Source organism: Pinus tabuliformis, chromosome 1_2 (assembly GCF_031772625.1).
Source record: "Pinus tabuliformis cultivar Carrire ecotype Pingquan chromosome 1_2, CPIR1, whole genome shotgun sequence".
Lineage (NCBI taxonomy): Eukaryota > Viridiplantae > Streptophyta > Pinopsida > Pinales > Pinaceae > Pinus > Pinus tabuliformis.
The window spans coordinates 930,411,014-930,433,134 of NC_142298.1; the positions used below are offsets into that span (position 1 = coordinate 930,411,014).

General features: G+C 37.2%; 1 protein-coding gene across 1 annotated transcript in view; it reads right to left on the reverse strand.

Annotated features, from left to right (window-relative positions):
- Positions 1–4,940: 4,940 nt before the first annotated feature.
- LOC149209002 (putative protein phosphatase 2C 1) overlaps positions 4,941–22,121 on the reverse strand; it is a 43,597-nt gene continuing 26,416 nt past the window's right edge. Inside the window, exon 5 of the mRNA XM_089396244.1 lies at positions 4,941–5,810. Within this exon, the coding sequence (XP_089252370.1) occupies positions 5,268–5,810 (543 nt within the window). The 3' untranslated portion in view covers positions 4,941–5,267. The remainder of the gene's footprint in view (positions 5,811–22,121) is intronic.

Sequence of the window (22,121 nt, forward strand, 5' to 3'; positions counted from 1 at the left end):
GAATCCCACACTTGGGTATATGGATGTAGAAGGGAGCAATCATGGTACATGAATTACCTTGGCCTTTGTTTTTCCACACTTCTTCATGTGCGTTTTTCCTTTGATCGATTTTTCTTCATAACTGCTCGGGGCTCTAGGGCGTGAGAACATGATGTGTAAGATATAGCAACGAACACCCCCTTAAGATATGGCATTGCATCGCTGACCAAGGGTTGGGACAATCATGGGTTCCTCAATGATGTAAGGGGCCAATATGAAGGGCCCTAGGAACCAAGGTGATGGTCATAATGATAGGGTAAAAATCATGCTTGGCTTTTGCCCACGTGCTAAATTTGTATGTCCCAACCAGCTTGTGCATTTTATTGTACATTTTCTATTGAGAGTGACCAAATTATGCTTTTCCTTTCTTTCTTATTTGTGTCAACCTTTGGGGCATCATTCCAAATGTGACCCAAGGTGTGGACATGGGGAGGGTAGGAGTTAACTCCTTGTGGACCCAGTGGGCAAATGTGGACCCGGATGGGAAAAGTGACGAATGGGCCATAATGAGCGAACGGGAGTGATGTATATGGAATTGGGAAGCGAGACAACACAACCAAAGTCGGGGTTTCCCATGTAGTGTCACCCTTAAATCTAGTGGTCAGTAACGGAGATCCCACGAGATTATGATACAAGGTTAACCATCAAATCGAGCAGAGGAGACGAGTACAAACCTAGCCCACTCTTTCCGCCAAATCCCCCCACTAATCCATGCCAAAAAGTGTCCATGATAAGTAAACAAAAATACCCAACTACACAATGAAAGGCCATACCTTCGAATTTGGAGGGCCCACCTTCAGATATACAATCATAACAGATGGGCAAAGGACCATATGGCTCACTCAGGGGGTGTAGATAATGGCACACCAAGCTATCTGGTGACTGCAAGGGGTTGTTGGCTACCAGCTGAAGGTCATCTAGGAGAAAAACATTCTCCTATGGATACCGTCCACGAATGGTGGGTAACAGAACCTTGTCACACAAAGCAAATACACACCTGAATTAACCAGGAGACTCAATATGAATGGATGTAAAGCAATATCTACACCGTTGGAACAGAATATTAAACTCAAAAATGATGATAAAACAAAATAAGTGAATGGCACATTGTATAGACAATTGAGAAGAAGTATGAATTGCTTAGCTACAACTAGGCTAGATACTACATATTTAGTTAGCATACTTAGTCAATTCATGGCTAAGCCACATGAAAGTCACTGGAAAGCAACTGAGAGAGTCCTTTCATATTTGAAAGAGACTAGAAATTTTGGTATTGAGTATGCTTATAATTTGAATATAGAGTTGACAAGTTATTCAGATTTTGATTGGGAAAGAGATCTAAATGACAAGTCCACCTTTGGTTATGCATTTAGTATTCAATCCAGTATTGTGTCATGGAGCAGCAAGAAACAACAAAATGTTTCTTTGTCTTCTACTGAAGTTGAGTATATGGCCTTACGTAGTGCAACCTGTAAAGCAATTTGGCTAAGAAGAATTCTTGAATCCACGGGAGAAAAACGGAAAGGACCAACAATCATCAAGGGTGACAACCAAAGCTCTATCAAACTAGCAAATAACTCAATCCATCATGCAAGATCAAAACACATTGAGAGACAACATCATTTTGTACGAGAAAAGATATAGTCAAAGGAAATTAATTGATCTGTTGTAATACAAATGGTAATGTTGCAAACATATTTACTAAGCCTTTAAGAAAAGATAATTTTATGTTATGTAGAGACAAGTTAGGTGTGATAAATAATTCACTTCCCTATTGAGGGGGGTACTTAGAGTTAATGGAGAAATAGAATGTTCTACATTGTGTAGAACTTGAGTCTTGAATGTTCTAGGGTATGTTGAACTCATTGTTTTTGGTATGAGTTAGTTGTAGTTAAGTAGATGAATAAGTTATAGTTGAGTAGGAGTTATTATGTTTTATAAAGAGACATTGCCATGTATTGTGCATCAATTTTGGGCATTGGCCTAGTTTAATAAAGTCTTGTGTTGTGTTATCGTATTTACATTCTCGCTATTTATTTAAGTTACATGACCTTGTAATTTTCATAAATTAATATGGTTGCATGCACTAAACTTCATGAACTGGATTTAGGGAATTATCATATTATTTCTTTTAATTTTACCTCTCATTGCCACTTATAATCATATTTAAAATTAATATTAATAATAATAAGAATGTTATTCCCTCAAAAGTATGGCTATGATAGACTCTGTTGGTACTTAGAGACCAAGTTTGCTTTGTCAATGGTCATTGACAATTTGAAACCACTATATCTTTTCCACATGATCTATTAATTAGATGAAATGTTTTTTCAATAACATTCTTTTGTCAATTTTGCTCAAAATTCCATAGATATTTTGACAATTTGAAACCACTATATCTTTTCCACATGATCTATTAATTAGATGAAATGTTTTTTCAATAACATTCTTTTGTCAATTTTGCTCAAAATTCCATAGATATTTTTTAAATTGTTGTTTAATCTGTAAAATTAGATACTGTGGGATTTTTTAGGGATTTTTAAGGTGTTGAATTCATTCATACATATTTTTTACGGTGGTGAATTTATTTATACATTCAAAGTGCATTTTAAATAACAAGAAATCACAATTTGATTTGGAATTATTGCAGAATTCCAACCACCAAAAAGTCATTTCTATCCATAAATTACACTGCACCTTTCTTTTCTGAGGCAGATCCACAATTGGCATATTCTTTGATCAAAACGTGGTCCAGAGATCTCAAATTGTGGCTGGTTCGGTGCTCAATATAGAAACTCTGCATGCTGATGATGCAGATGGTGGGTCTGGAATGGCAAATAGTGCACCCATGGCTTAAGAGAAGGGTTTTGGGAGCCGATAATTGTGAATCAGTCATCTAGCGAAATTCTTGTATTCTCAACAGCGTGTGATTCACAATTGTATGATAAGCATGATCTGGAGTAGTGGTAAGCGGGATTCATGCAACAGACGCAATGCTACAGACCAAGTCAACTGGCACCTCCATATAAATAGAGGCTTTATGCACGTTTTTTCAGTTAAATTGCCTTTCATCCTCTGTTGCTAGAGGGTTGGGCCACAAGCCAACAGGGAACCAAGAAGAGCGTTGATACTCTAGTTGCACACAAAAGGCAAAGTGCATCCAGATACAAATCGTATTGAAATAAAGAATACTGGATAACTAGAATGGATGACAACAGCCTGTACGATCCTACAAACAAACGAGTAATCATGACTTTTGATAAAGAGGGATGATATGCACTAAAGGATTAATAATATATTATAGTATGATTTTAGTATTTTATTGACATATATATTATATAATGGTATTATATGTCAAATTAACTTTTTAGTGAAATTATAAATAATTTGTACTCTGACCTTAATTTAGAAATGGAGTCAAAATTCTCCATTTGATGGCACTGTTTTCTCCTTAATCAACATCAGTGAAAAGATATCCCAGTGGATTTTATGGTGGTTGATAGGGAATAGATCTAGTGGAGGGAAAGAAGGTAAAACCCTCAAGGAGACTAGACCTAGGGCACCTTCCATAAGAAGTCTAATGGTATTAGATCTAATAAGAATGTGAGATGAAAACCCTAGAGATGACTCCATCTAAAATTCACAACGGCTCTAATGGTAATTAACATGGGCACAATACCAACAACCCAGCAAAATACTCACATACTATAAAATATAAAAGAGCAGATATGCAACTATGAGAGGAAATTGCCAGAGACTTCACATCACATCTGTGCACATGATTTTATTATTAAATGTATAATAAAATTGCAGAGAAATGATAGAGTTTGACCACGTTTCAAATAAAAGACAATAACCATATAAGTGATCAATTCAGAGTATGTCACCCAAAAAGGGACCATATTTACAATGAAGTAGATAAATTAGCAAATTTAGAATAAGTCCAAAAAAAGAGATTACAAAATAGAGCAGTAAAAAATATTTAAAATATATCACATGCTTACTAAACTAAATTCCATCAGTTCAACATCCCAATCAAGATGGACACGCTATTCCTTGACAAATATTTAAATATAGACCAGCAACGTTCAATTAAGCCTAAATTTTATTTCGTATTCAGTATTTTAAGAAGTTCTGGCAATCAATTATATTTCTCATATTGTTTTAGTATAAACCTACCTAAAATGATTTCTAAAATTGTTTCTATTATAAATATTTCTAAATTACCTCCAGTTTGGAGTTAAAGCTACACCAGCTAAAACGTGTATTACTGCAGCTAAACCACATACATTATAGCCATTACTGTCTCAATTGAACTCATACCTCGTGAGGTGATTATTTGTGGTAATGATCCTTTTAACCTAATTATGATGCCAATCTGTGATCAATTTCTGAAGTGCATAAAGAACACAGAATATGACCAAACAAATTTGAAACCTAACATGACTAAGAACAAATGATTGTGGGCATTATCTCTAATGCGAAAAGTCGAGATCACAAAATATCATATTCGCATTCCTTATGGAAACCAACATTTATACTCTTCTCTGGAGAAAAGGATATTATGTTGGACTTTTTCCTGCCAAAGCTTGCCTCTAATGGTGGCTCACAACACGTGACTTCTCTATGATCTTTCCTGTAGTGGTTATTCACTAAATCATTTGTTGGCTTCACAGAGGATAGTTGGTTAAATCCAGAATCCATGATTCTCACCATCTCAACTTTTCTGCTTTGATGTACTAGCCAAACTACTATCTTACAATTCATTTTGCTAGTTGTGCAATTATATGTGATGCCAAGAAATAATTATAAGCTTCAACAGGAAGGTTTTCCCATCACCTTGTAATGAAAAATATGTGGTTGGAAACAAAAGATATATCCATTCCTCTTAAGATATAATATATTTTAACATGGTAATTTCATTATTTACAGAAACATGAGACCATGATTTCATTCTAATACTTTCCAGATGCAAAACAACATGCATATGGAAAAAATCCCGCCCACAACAAACTGCAATCATCTGGGAATCAATAAGGCTTTGACTATCATGGTTATTTTCAACTTATAAGCAGAACAGATCATAGGATTAAAACTTACATGTGGGGAATGTTTATTCACAAACTACCACATTGGTGAATTGCTAAAAGCTATAAAAGAAAGAAAATAATCCAAAACTAATACACTGAGCAATGGATAATTATTAAACCGCGAGATTTTATTTTGCTCTACAAGCTTCTTTCTTCAGGGAATCTGGGAAGTTGAACCAGTGAATTAACTCTTGTAACACCTTCAAGTCCAGACCAATTCTGATCCGTGGCATCAAGAGATTCAAGAGGATCTAAAACATTTTCTTCACCATAATCTTTTAAGTCTTTGGAAGGCTCCAGTATGACTATTGACTGGAGGGAAGATTGTGGCTCGTTGGCATTTCTGAGAGTAAAAAGCCGCTGCAGCAATGGACCATCTTCTTCACCCTGGTCTATTTTCTGGCCTGAATATGTATCCTTTAGTTCATTAGAGACTGCACCAAAAGGTTCCACCTGACCAACAATATTGGAAGCAGTTGATATGTCCTCTGGTCTTGGCTGCTCAGTCATTTTAGTATTTATATACAAGCATACTACAGCACAATCATCAATCTTAGAGGTTGGATACTTAAATCTCCATTCACGAACAGCTGACTCTACAAGCATTCTTGCAGCCAGCGACCGAGTAGGTGCAGATGATACGATTTCAACCACTTCTTCATTGCTCAGAACATCCCAAACCTACATACATTATCATACACATCTTACTCAAGATAAAATATTAACCCAATATGCACAGATAGCACATCAGATAGCAAACTTTTCACATATACCTTGACAACAGACAAGATATAATAAAACATCCATAACATCATAAACCAGAATTCTTATATGCAGTATTAAACCAGAAAATCATAAGCAATGCTGTGCTGCAAAAGCATTCATACCCAAAGCTAGTATGATGGCAAACACGTAGATGGCCGTAATGATGGGAAGCAATCATTTTCACTTTGAAAATATTGGCATCTCGTAGACATATATAGATAGAAGTTCCAGAAGACTTAAATATAAGTAACGATCTCTTTGTTTTCTGCCAACTATTAGACTTGGATGACGGTATTCGAAAATCATTTCTAAATTCTCAACCAACATGTTGGAGTGCACTGACAGCTATATTTCTCTATAATCAAATAAGAAAAACATAAATGTACATCTCCAGTTCTCCACGGATGATGGATCTTTCACATTATAAAATTATATGGATGACTATATTGCCGCCTTTTTCGATACATGGCATCAACAACCTGTTTTATTAAATCGTCTTCAAAACACACAGCTATGTGCAATTCTGCATGAGTCCCTCTTAAAGAGTTCACGCCTTCGGTTGTCCAATTTTCCAAATTTGAATTGATACTTGTTTCCAATTTTATTAAATGTTCTTCAAAACATATACCTCTCTGCATGTTTGCATGAGTCTTTGTTAAAGAGTGCACGCCTTAGGTTTTCCAATTTTCCAAATTTGAATTGATCTTTGTTTGTTGATCACCCATTCTTCTTTAATGTCTTAGAGAATTTTGGTATACTTGTGTTTCCAACCTTGGCACAATTTCAAATATCGGTTAGATAATTTACTGCTAGGGTGTAATGGTCTTTTGATCCCTTGGAAACAACAGTAAAGAATACCAACGTGTAAATAAGTATTACAAGTCAAAACCCAGAAAAAGGTAGAGCATTAGATACTTGTTAAGCCAATCTGATTGATGTTCCGCCAAGAATTGGGGACCAGGGGATGGGGATACTAATTTTGAGGATGAATAAAGAGACCCATGAAATTTCAGGGGATGATAGGGGACAACCCTAAAGAAAAAAAAAAATGTATAAAATATCTAAAAATAGTAATCTTAAAGATTAATCACATATAATTTAACAAACACACAGCAGCAATATGACATCGAAATAAAAAAGCAATGATACATCCATACATCATTATTGACATGATATAAAAGCTCTAATGAAAATTTTAACTTTATAGTCTTGGATGCAAGATACATAATACACAATTCAATAAAATATGGCAATGCATCACCTCCATTGCTAAAAGAGAATTTTGCGCTTTGAGAATCAATAGGGACATTCAAAAAAGAAAAAGTATAACGGGGCCTACCTATTGAAAGAGGGAAGGAAAGAAAAAAAATGTTATTTCCTTTGGAGGCAGTTAGACCCTTGTCAGCAATGCATTGCATCCTTTGTGGGATTCAGAGATGTCCACATGCTGTCACTTGCATACTAGGGATGGCAGGGGTCATCCCTCCATCCTCAAAAACAAGGGGGTGTAGAGGATGTGTCCTAGACCATAGTTTGAAGTGCACATCTAAAGAACGTATAATGTCCTACTAGCTGGTTCCCTCATGTCAGCAGGGTTACATACCAACACTTTTGCAATATATATCACCACCATTGTAAGTCCAAGGTCACAAGTCAAAAGCATTATAACAACCATGTGAGGCCTTAGTATTAGGCACCCTAGACATTGTGTCATGTTGTTTTGTGTTTGTATCTTGTTGTTTTGTTCGGACCATGGCCGGTCCCTTGTAGTTCATTTCAAGTTCATTTCTTCTTGTATAAGATTTGAGGACCTTAGGTGAACCTACTTGAGGACTCATGATCTTGTAGTTCATTTCAAGTTCATTTATTCTTGTATAAGATTTGAGGACCTTAGGTGAACCTACTTGAGGACTCATGATTTTATGGGAACCTTCTATTGTAGGGGTGATCATTGATGTATAGACCAATCCAACCAACATCAAGGCACACCTATGTCTTACCGCATGGTTAGAGTCTGTGATAGGACACGGCCTCCCTCCCACCCCCCGCTCGTGTCATGTATTTCATGTGTCAAACACGACACATGTGTGGCACATGTTTGACATAAGTTTGACTCATGTCCTATTTGCAGGACACAAGTTTGACTCGTGTCCTATTTGCAGGACACGAGTTTGACTAGTGTCGAACACGAGCCCTACTAGTGTCCCAAATTTTGGACACGTGTCCAATGAAAAAGCATCTTCAAATCGATTGATTGCCTCATTCTCGCGCAATTCAGTCATAGGTTCGTAGATCTCAAAGGTTTTGGAGTGCAACTAAGGGTGATTAAGCAATGTTAGAAGGGATTCCAAGTGTTGGGACGTGGATTTGTCCAGGCCCTACTAATGTTATGCTATTTAAAAGTGACATTTTCCTTTATCTTTCATTTTCATCCTTTTAAATTTTTAACATTACCATTAATTGACTCATGATGTTTGAGTGGTTCTGACCTCATTGGATTCATATGGAGAAAGTAGAATTTTAGATCCCACTCAAAATCCAACAAACTTAACAATTTTCAGGATTTTAGGATTGGAGGGATTGCAACGTTTCCATTGGATTTTGTCATGTATGAGGGTATGGAACTAGCATTTAATTAAGAGGACTAAGCCCTCTATGTACATTGATGTTGGTAGCATTGATTGTTGAACTCTTTTATCATGACCCTAGTAAAAATGTACCCACCACTCAAATAGAATCTCAATTTGACATGTTAAGCTTTTTCTATCCTATTTTAATGCTTAGAGCGTGATATTGATGATAAGGATCCCAATACAGGAAATGATTTTGATGATATGTAGTTCTAATTATTTGTTGTGGCATGACTTTTTGTTGATGTATTTTTGGTTTGGAGATGGATTGCACTTAGTGCTATTTTGGTTATATGCATTAGTTGTATGATTGAATTTGTATCATCATCATTTAAATGTTTTATATATTCCATATTTTGTGTAATTCACTAATTTTGTTATATTTCTTAATATATATTATAATTTTTAATATATAATGTGTCCTCTATGTCATGTTTTTGGGGCTCGCCATGCCACGTGTAGAATACTTGTATTTTTGTGTCCTTCCTATCTCGTGTCTTCGTGTCATGTGACTTAGGTTAGAGTCTATAGAGTTTGTAGGTGACCTTGGCTTTGGTGCAATCTCTCTTAGGTAGCTCTCATGCATGGAAGACTCATTTTGACGACTTTAATAGTTCCTGAGGTAGTTCACAATTCCCAATGCAAAGTGGTCCTGTGGTCAAAAAATTAACTCAGTCTCAGTTTGTTTAGCTTGATGACAGAAGTCCATGACGCATTGAATTAATCAAAGAAAGCAGTATAGCTAGTTACAACTTGGTCAAATTTGGTCAATGGGTCAGTGTTGGACAATTGATACATGCATTGCATTAAAAATGGTCAATAGAATGAGAGGAACAATACCCAAGTGCTAAAATTTCCAAAATCCTCAAGGCGTCAGTGAACCAGCACAGTGGGCAGATGACATGTTAGAGGACAAGGATGATGTGGGGATGTTAGGCGGGATATGAAGACTTGGAGAGATACCTAGTACAAATTACGACTACATTCAGCATACCTAAGTATCTACATTGCCAAAAGATCTAGGGAGTTGTAGATCCAAAGGGCACGCAACCAAGTCAAGTCAAACTAGTCGTTGGAAAAGTCATCTAGTCTTTGGGTGGTCTAACTAGCCATTAGGAGCATCATGGACCAAGAAAGTAGTCGTTACAAACCAAAATATTCTTCCAAATGACCAAGTCGAGCTCTCCTAGTCAAGTTGTATTCATCTATGACCAAGTCAAGCCTCTTCAAGGACCAAGGAGTGGGACATTGAACAACTAAAGTGTATTATTCTACGTAGGGTTCCCAGAAGTTTCGTGCAACATCAGTCTAAATTTAGAGAGCTTGAACCCTATCCTTGAATACCTTGGTCATCTTTGGCCCTGTGAAGCCTTCTACCTACCCTTAGACCTTCAAAATAAGTCACCTTGGGCCCTAGTGTTAGAATATCTTATAGATGGCATAGGGAAGCCTCCCTTGTGGTTGAAATCCCACTGCACTAAACAACAACAGGAAGGTTGTTGAGGTGACAATGGAAACCCTTCCTCATTGTTTCCATAAGGTTTGGCCCCTTGCCTGGTTAGTCCTTTCATTGGACTTGCTAAATTTTGTAGCAACAAGACCCTAATATGGAAAAATATAAAACCCAAAACAGAATCTGAGAAATTACCAAAATAATTGTAGAAATTGGCAAATTTGTGAAAAAATCGTTACTCATACTCTTCACAAAGACTATATTTCGAGGAAAAGTAACCCAAAACTACAAAAATGGAAAAAAATTCCTGACCGGGAATGATTTTCCATGGAACTCCACACAACTTCCATCTAGTGGAAATTTCCATATCCTCGCAATTTGTGAGAGAAAGTTGCACCCATGTTTGGGCAGGCCGCAGAAGTGCAAAAGTGATAAGTTGCCATTTTGAAAAAGGAAAAGAAATTGACTGTAGGAACTTATGATCAGAGTGAGAATCACTGAGATTTAGGATCCAAAACTCTAGTAGCACAACACAGCTTCTGCTAATTCTCCCATGATTTCTTCCACTGGAGGCAGAGGTTGGTCTCAAACCCTGATTTGAACAAGAAAATGGCAGAAACTAGTAAAGGTTGCCAACTTCTAATGCCTTTAATAGCTAATTACTGAACTTGTTTCATGCAAACTTGTTGAAATGTTGAGAATAGTGTAAGCTTTGCTTCTAACAATGGCCAAACCTATTGTAATCATTATAATATTGTATTTAGTAGGTTTGGTTAAGCCAACCTAATTAACACTCATTTATTACGTATTTCTAGGAGATTAAGGCCAACTTAGTCATAGTGGGACTATAACCATCTTGGGGATGATGCCCTCCTCTTCAGTCATATGTAAATGCATACATAACAATCTTTTGTAACACTTTCATTCATCATTCTTTTATACAAATGCTTCATTCTCAATTATGTGGCCCATAATATCAAGTGTTGATCTCTCTTTCAAGCTTTGTTGCGATTATGCCCATCACTGTCTATCTCTCTCTATAGCACACTTGTGCTCTTTTATCTTGCATATAATTTGTGCAGATTTAGGAATTGCTGATTGGTTCCATTCGATCATGTCTTTTTCTTGTGGACCTGAACATGGTTTTAGAGCAGGTATGAACATCCCTCACTCAATTCACTGTTGTTTTCTTAGAGATTTCCTATGGTGTACTGTGTAAACCCTTCTTTAAGGATAAAACTTTTTGTAGGGTTTCAAAGGTTTTTGGCTGAAAGGATTGCCCCAAGGATGGATCCAGATCTAGGATCTTGGACCATCTTCATTGTTTAGGGTTATTAGGTTTTAAACCCTCCGTCAAAGGCTCACTTCAATAATTGATCCATGGCAATCACCTACAGGCTGCAGAAATGTGTTTCCAGATCATTTCCTATTTCATTGTTTGCTTGAGTTGATTTGTTGCTAGTAATTTTGAGAAGTTAAATCAGCAGCAAAAGGTCACTTTCACGAGAATAAGATCAGCAGATCTTCACCCTATACCAGCACTGCCTTTGGAGCTGTTTTTTAGGCTACCTTTTCTGGGCATTCTTGTGCTATTCTTAATCAAATTGGCAAATAGGGAGCTGCTTTTGAAAGCCTATCTGCTCCCTGGCTGGTACTACTGTTTGACAGATAGAGTTGCTGATTTATGCCATTTACAGGGAAGGAGGGCACTGCCTTGGAGATTTTTTTGCTTATTCTTCAGTGCATCTTATCAAAGTGGTCATTATGCAAGGAACCATCTTCTTCACTTATTTTCACCAAGAGATCTGAAGCTTTTGGCTGGTGGGATCACTATTATTTTGAAACTTGGAACTAAGGTTTCATACCATCTTTTTTACTACTTTAGCAGCTGACCTTAGGTCTTTAACTGGTGGCACACCAAGCTTCATGAGTGTGTAATCAGGGTTTCAGACCATCTCTTTCCTAGAGTTTAAAACCTTCTTCATATTAACTCTTTTTCTTGGATCCTTTATTGTGATTTTTTTTATTATTTTATGGAGACTGCCTCACAAGGTTGCATGGAGAAGCAACATCCGGAGCATCATTTTCTAAAAATCCTTGCAAGCGGAGCATCCGGGGAGTGTGTGTGTATGTGTGTGTATAGGGACAGCAACATAAACTTACTGGTTTCAAACTTCATTCATCTCGGGGATGCTGACAAGGATTCTATTGTTTGACCTAAGAATCCAGGCAATGGGGATTACACAGCCAAGTTAGGCTACTCCACTGTCATTGAAGAACAATTTGCAGGCTAAGTAGTGGTGGAAGCGTATATGGAAAATTCATGCCCCGCTCAAATGCAAAATTAAGGTGGCTAGCTCTTAACAACAAACTTTTGACTGGGAAACCTCTTTGAAAAGGGGTTGGATAGGTCCTAGTAGATATTCACTATTTAATTCTGCTGAAGAAAATAGCTCTCATTTATTTATATTTTTCCCATACACAGTGCAGGTCCTCAAGTTGGTTGAGTCAGAGCTGAAGCTTCATATTGATTGGTTGAAACATCTGGTGGAAGATTGCCTGCATGACTGGATGATGGATTTTTCAATTAAGCAGTTTGAAGCTCTTCCATGTATACTAGAATATGGTATCTGGTGGGTCCATAATTCCTGTACTTACAATTTGGTGGCTATTCCGGCAGAAGTCTCAGCAAGCCGGATCATCAAATTCTGCAATGAATCCAAATGCAGATGTCCAGTAATGCCTGTTTTCAACCATGGCATTTCGTGGGGTTTTTTCAATGGAGTGTCCCAAGCACATCCCCCTTCTTGTGGTATATGTGTTGTGCTGTATTTAAACCAGAGCCATGCCATGCTCATCCAGTACTCATCAGGTTGTCGATCAAACAATAGAGCAGAATTCATCACGCTCAGAACTCTCATTTCTGTTGCCTCACTGAAAGGAATCAAAAAGCTATAGGTGATGGGGGATTCAAAAATGGTCATTGATTGGGCAAAGAAGAAGATCTCCGCAGAAAATGTCTTCCTGCAGGGTTTGTTTTTGGACATCCATAAAGCATTGGCCTCCCATTAATGGATCTCTTTCAATCACACACTCAGGGAGTTAAATACCAAAGCTGATGAGCCTTCTAAAGAAGCTCTCTCCATGCGGTTGGTTCTTTTTGCATCTCTGGGCTGGTTGATGGGATCGAGCAGACTCTATGGATTTCCATTTTTAATCAATCTCTTTCTGCTATGATTTGCTGTTTTTTTCTATACAAAAAAGGGTTGTTTAACAAGTGAAACGATTTTTATCTAGAAGGTATCAGCTCATGTTCAGCTGGTTGAATGTGGAAAAACCCCATTCAGTATCTCAGTTTTAAAACAGACTGGAAAGTTTTGTATGGTATCCCTTGGTGGTGAGAACAGTTTTGCTCATAGGCACTTTTTCCCTGAAAAGCCCTCCGTGGGCTGTAATATGTGTATTCAGCTTTTTTAATATAGGGATTTTTTTTCTTACAATATATATCAGTGTTACTTGGGAGCGGGAGCGGGGAGCGGGAGCGAAAACGGGAGCGGGAACGACCATTTTCAGAAGCTCCCGGTTTGGGAGCGAATCCGGGAGCGATTTTTTAAAAATATATATTTTTTAATTTTTGATACATATATGTCAACAAAAACATGTAGAATGATGAATTAGATATAAAAAACATAAAAAAAAAACATAGATTGATCATTGAATCACATCAATCATCTAGATTCTAGAAATTATAATCTTCATTAACCATGTCCACAAGTTAGTAAAATACATATTACAACTACAACATAATGAGTCTCATGAATCATGATTCATCAAATTCAATATTAAAGTTTCAACTTCAAGCTTTCAAAATTGAAAATTCAATATATAACATTTATCATCATTGATCACCAAAGTTGTACTTGTAAGCTAAGTTTAACGGTTAACCATTACAAGAAGTAATATCTTAGATATTTCTAAGTCCTAACTTCTAACTGTTAACATGAAATGAAATGTTATAAAATGAAACATGAATAATGAAATGAAATGAAACAACTTTAGTCTTTCACGAAGCATCATATTCATAATTCACAATCATTACCAATGAGTTATAATTGCCAACTTCAAACTTCAAATTTTCATTGTCACAGTCATATATTGTTTACAAAAAATATCATTATGATATGAAAGAGTCAACAGTCAAGAGTCAAGGACTCAAAACGCAATAGTTATGAAAACTAAAGTCTAATAGAAATTAGAAAAGACAAGTAAACTGTAAATCTACATGTGGCCCTTGCCACGAGAGTCTCCAGGAGTATAAGCAAGTCGTGGTGATCTTCTAGGAGTCTCCCGCACAGACCGACAACCAGAACTAGAAGGCACATGCCCTCCACGTGAGGGTGTAGATGGAGGTGGCGACAACAAAGGAACAAGACTCGGACCTCGAGCACTACTACTAGATGGTGGAGGTGGAGGTGGCATGGCTGCTGCAGCTGCAGCTGCTTCATCTTCATCCTTTATAAATTCCTCTTCCAATTCTTCAAGATGCACTATACCATCCTCCAAATTGTCATCCTCTGGGTGATTGTCCCAAATTCTATATGTGGGATCCTCATAAGCCTGATCACAGTAATGACTCAACAACCTCAAGTTGTAGTGCACATAAACCAAGCTTTCTGCTCGGTTTTCATTGAGTCTATTTCTTTTCACATTGTGTATGAAGTTGTAGGTGCTCCAACACCTCTCTGCAAAAGAAGTATTCACAACCTGTGATAGAACTTTTTTTGCCAATTTTGGCAAAAGTCCATGGCCGCCATGTGTTTCCCATCATGTGAGAGCATCAAATCTGTCTGTCTTCCATTGCATGGAAGGTACCAAACAAACCAATGCCGCTGAAGTATCTGCCTATTTCAAGGCGCACAGCTGCACATTCCTCCCTTTCAGGCTATGTTACCGGATCCGTCAACCTTGGGGGCTGGATTCGCGGATCCCCGGATCTGATCCGGATCCGGATCCGGATTCGCTTGGATACGCCTAGGAACCGGTTTAAAAATGTTTCCTTCGTTGTAACACGCATCCCGGTGATTTTTGGTTTTTTACAGGTCCACTGTGTTGTTTCATGGCTCGTGAACTCTCCCATTTGTTTTCGGCATCTCGCATGACCCGCATTATATATATTAATTAAGCTTTATTATATTTTAACGTTACTTTTTATATTTAGATATTAATTAAACTTTGTTATATTTTAAAGTTACTTTTTATATTTATATATTAATTATTATATTTTAACGTTACTTTTTATATTTAGATATTAATTAAACTTTGTTATATTTTAAAGTTACTTTTTATATTTATATATTAATTAAACTTTATGATATTTTAAAGTTGCTTTTTACATTTATATTTATACCGTTCAAAATTTATAATTTATAATTATTATAAACTTGTCTTTTAAAAATTATAATTTAAAATTATGTTCTATTACTTATATTATAATTTGTGTTATAAACTTGTCTTTTAAAAATTATAATTTAAAATTATGTTCTATTACTTATATTATAATTTGTGTTGTAGGATAAATAGAAATATTAAAATTTATATATTTATAAAATTAAATATATTAATTTATTGTATCATATATTTAAAATATATATTAAATATTATACAAGTTATACATTTAAAATTTTGTATTTTTACAAGTTGTAATTTTTTTGACTAGCTACGGTTTATCTTCTCCGAAAGTAAGTAAACATATTAATTCCTCAAGGTCTAGAGGCATCTTGCAAGTTTGCAAGTCACCCTTGTTACAAACCACACACAACTTACAAATTATTTTTAGAGGTGGTCAATTTTGTCTACACATAATGATGTAGCGACATGTTGAGGTCTTCAGATTGTACCAATAGAGGTTAGACTAGTGACCATAAATATTGAAGCCTTTTACCTACCATGGAAAATATTTATATACTATATATACCCGCCGTTTCCCCGCCGTATCCAGATCGTGACTTTTAAAAAATCTGATGGATCCGTATCCGGATCCGAATCCTGGTAACTTAGCTTTCAGGTATCAACTTTTCCAATGCTTGCAAATATCCACTAGTTACCTCTGCATCTAAATGGGGTTTGGTCCTAATCCCACCCCCTGGTGCAGGTTGGCCCAACCAAGATGTAGAATAGTATTTTGGCGTAAGGATATACGCCAAGCAATGTAGTGGAAGATTAAGTTTATTCCCCCGTACACACACAAAATCGTGAATCATTTTGTACAAGTCGGGATCTCTGTTAAGAACATTATCTTTTATTTGCCACAACATGGTATCCATCTGCTCATACATCTCGCCAATCATTGGTTTGTCTGTATCTGCAAACCGAATCATGTGATAAATGGGCTTGGTGAAATCCAACACTTGCCTCACACTTGTCCAAAACTGACCATCAAGAGCGGCCTCCTCCACCAGTTCAAAACCTTGCCTGTCAGCTGCATTTGTAGCCCTTTCCTTTAATACCTGCCAATGTGGACTTGATACCATGCTAGCCAATGACTCTCTTACCTTCAAATGGCGCCTGAAGGTGAGGTAATAGCTACCAAATCTGGTCTTCGCAATCTTCAACAACTGCAATCTCGAGTGATTGCGGAAAAGGCCATGTGTATTGCTATGATTTGTAATAAATTTTATCATTTGTTTGCCTTTCTTGTACAAACCACCAATCCATTGGTATTGTGCATTTTTGTTCTTGACAACATCATGCATCATAAGGTTCATAACTTCATTGTATGAACCAAACATCCAGACCAAAATATGTTGGGGTATTTATCCTCAATAATTGCTCCCGCTGCCTCACAATTAGGAGCATTATCAGTGATGACTTGGATGACATTGTATGGCCCAATACGGTCAATTGTTTCAAGTAATGCTTCTGCAATGTTGATGCAGGTCCTGAACTTGTCTGAATAATCATGTGCAGTTAGAAAGATGGCACCACTAACAGACACAGCAAAAACACTTATCAATGGCTTGCCTTTTACATTTGTCCATCCATCAGATACAATGGACACCCCATGGTCAGTCCAAGAACTTGTCATTCTATTCAAAGAATGTGATATTTTTGCTTTTTCATGATCAAGTCCAACGGTTCTTGCCTTGTCATACCCAAGGCTCTTGTATCCTTTAAGGGCATCATTTATGGCAGAAACCATTTCGTGCCAATAAGGTGAGCGAAGAACATTGAATGGTATCCCACATGCATAGAGAAACCTGTAAACCTTTGAATCCACATCATTCCTACACCCCTCATCAAGGAAATCTGATATGGTTCTACGCCTTAAACCTGATGACCCTGTGCCTCCATATCCACTGCCTTGGGAGGATGTTGAAGGAGTTCTTTGTGCTTGTGATTGTGAGCTTGGTTCAAAGAAACCCCTTGATTTTTTTGATTTGTATTGGGCTTCCTCCTCTTCCCTTATGTATTTGGCTCTATCCGCTACTGACACCGCTGGACAAGTTTTGATTCCTATTTCTTTGTCTCCATCCCATGGCCTTTTCCCGCAGAGGTGTTTTCTGTCACGGGTGTATGAACCTGTGTAATCATTGTTGCAATGGGGGCAATGAAATTTAGTGGTTCCACCCCCTTTCCCTGCTCCAGGCTTGTTAACATATTTCCACAATGGGGTTTGGTCTTGTTTAGTTTTTTAAGAGTCATTTCACCCTCCTCCAGCTTCTCCTCACCGGGGTTTTCATCAAATCCACTTTCTTCAGCTTCTTCATCCCCTTCTTCATGTTGGCCCCTCCGTTTCCTACTCTCCAGCACCATAATAACCATAAAAGGGACCAAGAAGAGGAAAATCCCAAGAAATATAGCCACGTCCATGATGTTTGATATTTGTAGGTTTTTGAATCTGCAAATTAATTTAATTTATTTAGATTAATTAATTTAATAATTTTAATCTATTAATTTAATTTAGATTCATAATTTTTTTACTAAATATAGTTAATAAACTAAATTAAACTACCTAAATTACTACCTAACTAAATTAAACTAACTAAATTACTAAGTTACTTACCTCTCTGCAGGCTTGCTCCTCGCTCCTCGGCACTTGCTCCTCGCTTCTCCTCGCTCCTTTGCTCTTGCTCTCCTTGCTCTGGCTCTCATTCAAGTGATAATGAAATGTTTGTTTGCCCCATTGGGCTTTTAAAACAATTTTTTTTTTTTATATTGGAAAATTTTTTCGCGTCCGCAGCTTTTTTTCCGCCCGGATCGCTCCCGGCATCAGGGATTCGCTCTGGGAGCGACGCTCCCGATGTCGCTCCCTAAATTGGCAGGGAGCGCAAATTTTTTTATCAAGAGCGCTCCCGAGCCGCTCCCGCCCGGAGCGCGGATTGGGAGCGGGAGCGAGGGGGGGAGCGCTCCCTCGCAACACTGATATATATATATATATATATATTAAAAAAAACATCCAAAATGCCAAATTAGTTGCAGAATTATATGAAAACATGCATATTTGTACATCAATCAAAATACAAATGGCATCCATAGTACATTAACGATTAATTATTCGAGCAACAACCATCTAGATTCTAGCAATTGCACAAATATACAACTTTTTAGCCACATAAAAGAAAGTAGACCATTAACTTATGGAATGAAATAGGTTATCTAGCAACTATCAACAATAGCATAACAAGTAGTTATGTTTACAAAATAGGCTATCTACACACAAAAGTATGAAGACTGAAAGGTCCAATCACTCCAAGCAATCAACTAAGCTAGTTGCAAAACACATCTCTGTAGAAGTGTTCACCAATTGTGAGAGCACCCATGTTACTAAATGTTGTAGTTGTGGAGTAGCACCACCATGTATGTTCCACCATCACTTATATCAGGACCCTCATCATTAGTATCATCCATTATTCTTTTCCTCTTGTCTAGCCTTTGCCTCTACATCGATCCTCCAGGGACATCAGTAGACACCACCCAATTTTCATGAAATTGACTAATCCAATATGGTAGAAAAAGCTTAACATGCATGATCAATGATTTTTGTTTGAGTAAAGGCACATTTATGCTACAGCCATGAGAAAGGAGTTCAAAAATCAACACCACCAATGTTGGGGTACATATCGAGTGTTAGAAAATCGGAAAGGCAGAAAGATTTTCTTATATAGATAATTACTTGTGATTCTTTTATCTTTATGTTCTTCTTTTATCTTTTAGTTCATCAAGAAATTACCAAAACAATAACACAAGGACAACAGATGTAGGTGGATAGCCAAGGCAAAACCCCTATCTAGGGGAAAACCCAGTCAACAATTCTTCCTTCAATAGTTTCTCAAGATAATCCAAGACTCTTTGACCTAGACAAAGACTTCCTCCACACCAAGTCAGCCCTCAATCCTTTTTGCAGATGACAACCCTTCAAAAGCAACTTCAACCTAGCAGCATCAACATGCAGTAGCAGCTTCAACCCAGTAACAGCAGCAACAGCAGCTTCGACTAGACTAGGAAAACTTCAATCTCCATTGATACACCTCAGAAGTGAGAGAGAGTTGGCCCAAAATTTTAATCTTGGTGTCTTCTATTTTCCTCCAAAAACTCACACTCCTTTCTAGCTCTCCTTCCATCCCTTTTCCAACTTCGCACTTCCCAGCTTCCAGCTTCAGATATTGAACTATGTGTGAGAGAGTGAATTTGTTCCAAATGAATTCGAACTGCCTTGTATATATAGCCTTCCAGTGAGGTCGAATTACCCTTCTTGAGGCCAACTTGATCTTCTTGAGGCCGACTTGGTGTGGAGGAGACTAAATTCATTTTTGACTCAAAAATAATTCTTTTTACATGATTCGAAAGCCCAAGAAGGGTCTCTTTTAATGTACAATGACTCTAATGACTCAGAATAAATCCTAGAAGTCCTCAATGGGGACTTTGACCTAAAACATGATGACCCAAGCATGAAACCCATGCTTTAATAAGTCATAATAATAATAATAAATATTTTCTTCATTCTTTTGATAAGTACATTTCATTGTGACTCAAATACATTTATGAAGACCGAACCTAGTTACATATTTCAACATCCGATTTGGTTCTCTTGATTAAATGCCAATCACATACCCTCCTACATGATAGAATCCAATGAAAATGTTGCAATCCCATCAATCCTGAAATCTTGAAAACTGGTAAGTCTACTAAATTTTGAATGGGATATCAAATTCTATTTTCTCTATATGAAATCTAATGAGGTTGGAAATACTCTCAAACATCCTAAAACAATTAATGGTAATGTTAAAACTTTAAGTAAAAGTTTTCATGTCCTTTAATGTTAACATTTTTGTTAATTTAAGTTGGCATCTCCTTTAATTTTAGCATTTCCTTTAATTTTGACAATTCATTTTACATTGTCCATTGGGCCTTGGATAGACAGTGATCGAGTGCGCTATTAAGGAAATCCTAGATGTTAAGTGACCAATTCAATTCCCCGCCCTATTCGAGTGTTATTCTTGGACATGACCATGATGCAACCTCATCGTTGTCAAATTTACAAAAAAAAGACAATTCATTTTACTTTAAGAATTTAACATTACCATTAGGAAGCCCACAAGGCGTAGAGCAGATGGTGACAAGGTTTTTTGTTAAGGCACTTCATAGTGAAAAGGTCACCGGTTCGAAACTCCATGGGAAAAATCTAGTCATGTTAATGGCTAGTGTGGCCTAGGTCGGGTGCAATCCCCGAGTGATTTTGATAGCTTAGATGCCCCTAGGTCGCGGTTACTCAAGCCACAAGTTAGGCATGTCAATCATCTCAAGAATCACATAACCTAGCAAACAAAAAAAAACATTACCATTAGGAAGCATCCAAGGAGCACCTTGGGAGTGCACTTCTTGGCTACGGGAGTGTCCTTTGGAGCACCACGCTCCCAAATTCGCAAGGAGCATGCCCAAAAGGTCCGGAGCGCACTCCCGCTTGGAGTACAATTCCATGGGCCGAAGAGAGAGGGGGGCTTCCTACAACTATGATTCCTCAACATGGTTGTTGGGCTTGTTGGACTCTTTTGATGGTGCACTTTGTATGTTGGGCTTTGTTAGTTTCAATATATGATGGAACTGTGATTGACTTTGCCACATTTGGAGATGTTCTTTATGTTCTAAATTTTGACATTTTATAGTGGATGCCTCAGATTATTTTGACATGAGTCATGCCTCTTAGTTATTGGAGTTGGTTCAGAGTGACATTTGTGGACCTGTGAACACTTGTTTTCAAGAGGGAGCTCAGTGCTCTATCACCTTCTTTGATACAATCTCTATCCACAAGTACATTGGACCTATTCAATTGCTTTTTATAGTTAATTTTTCCATGGATAACTCTCCACATGTTTCAATGCATCTCTTCTTTTCACACGTTGGTCCATTCTTGATGTACTGCATTCAATCGAACCAATCTCAAACACAGCTAGTGTGACTCTTCAATCTCAAGCACAGCTAGTGCAACTCTTCAATCTCAAGCACAGCGAAGTGCTCGCTGACCTTTAATGCAATTTCTATCCAAAAGTACATTGCATATTTTCCAATGTTTCTTACAGATAATTTTCCCATGGATGAATTTCCACGTTTCAGTGGATCTCTTCTTTTCACAATATGATGTTAGTCCATTCTTGATGTACTACATTCAACCACTCCAATCTCAAGCATAGCTAGTGTGACATTTTGTACCTTTAGTCGGCCAACATCTTTCAATGGATCTTTCTCCTATATCTAAAGGCCACCTTCACCAACATATGAAACTGCTTTGGTGTGAAAGACATGCTATCAAGATGGATTATATCTTCATTATATGGCCCACACTCAACATTAAGGGGAGAAGCTATGATGTAATACCTTCTCTCCAAGACCTCTTATTCAAATTAAGGGGGGTATTGAGGGGTCAACCCCATTTATAACATGGTATCCATTAACACACTCCCTTTTGTATCTTGGCCAAGGCCAACCTATATTCAAGTTAGGTATCCACACACTCTCTCACACTTGTATTGAGCTAGTCAATCATTTGTATTAAGTTGGGCATTCATAAACACTTCATTTGTATTGAGCTAGATATTCATAAACCCACTCTTAGTTGTATTTGGTTGGTAATCCATAAACCCACTGCCA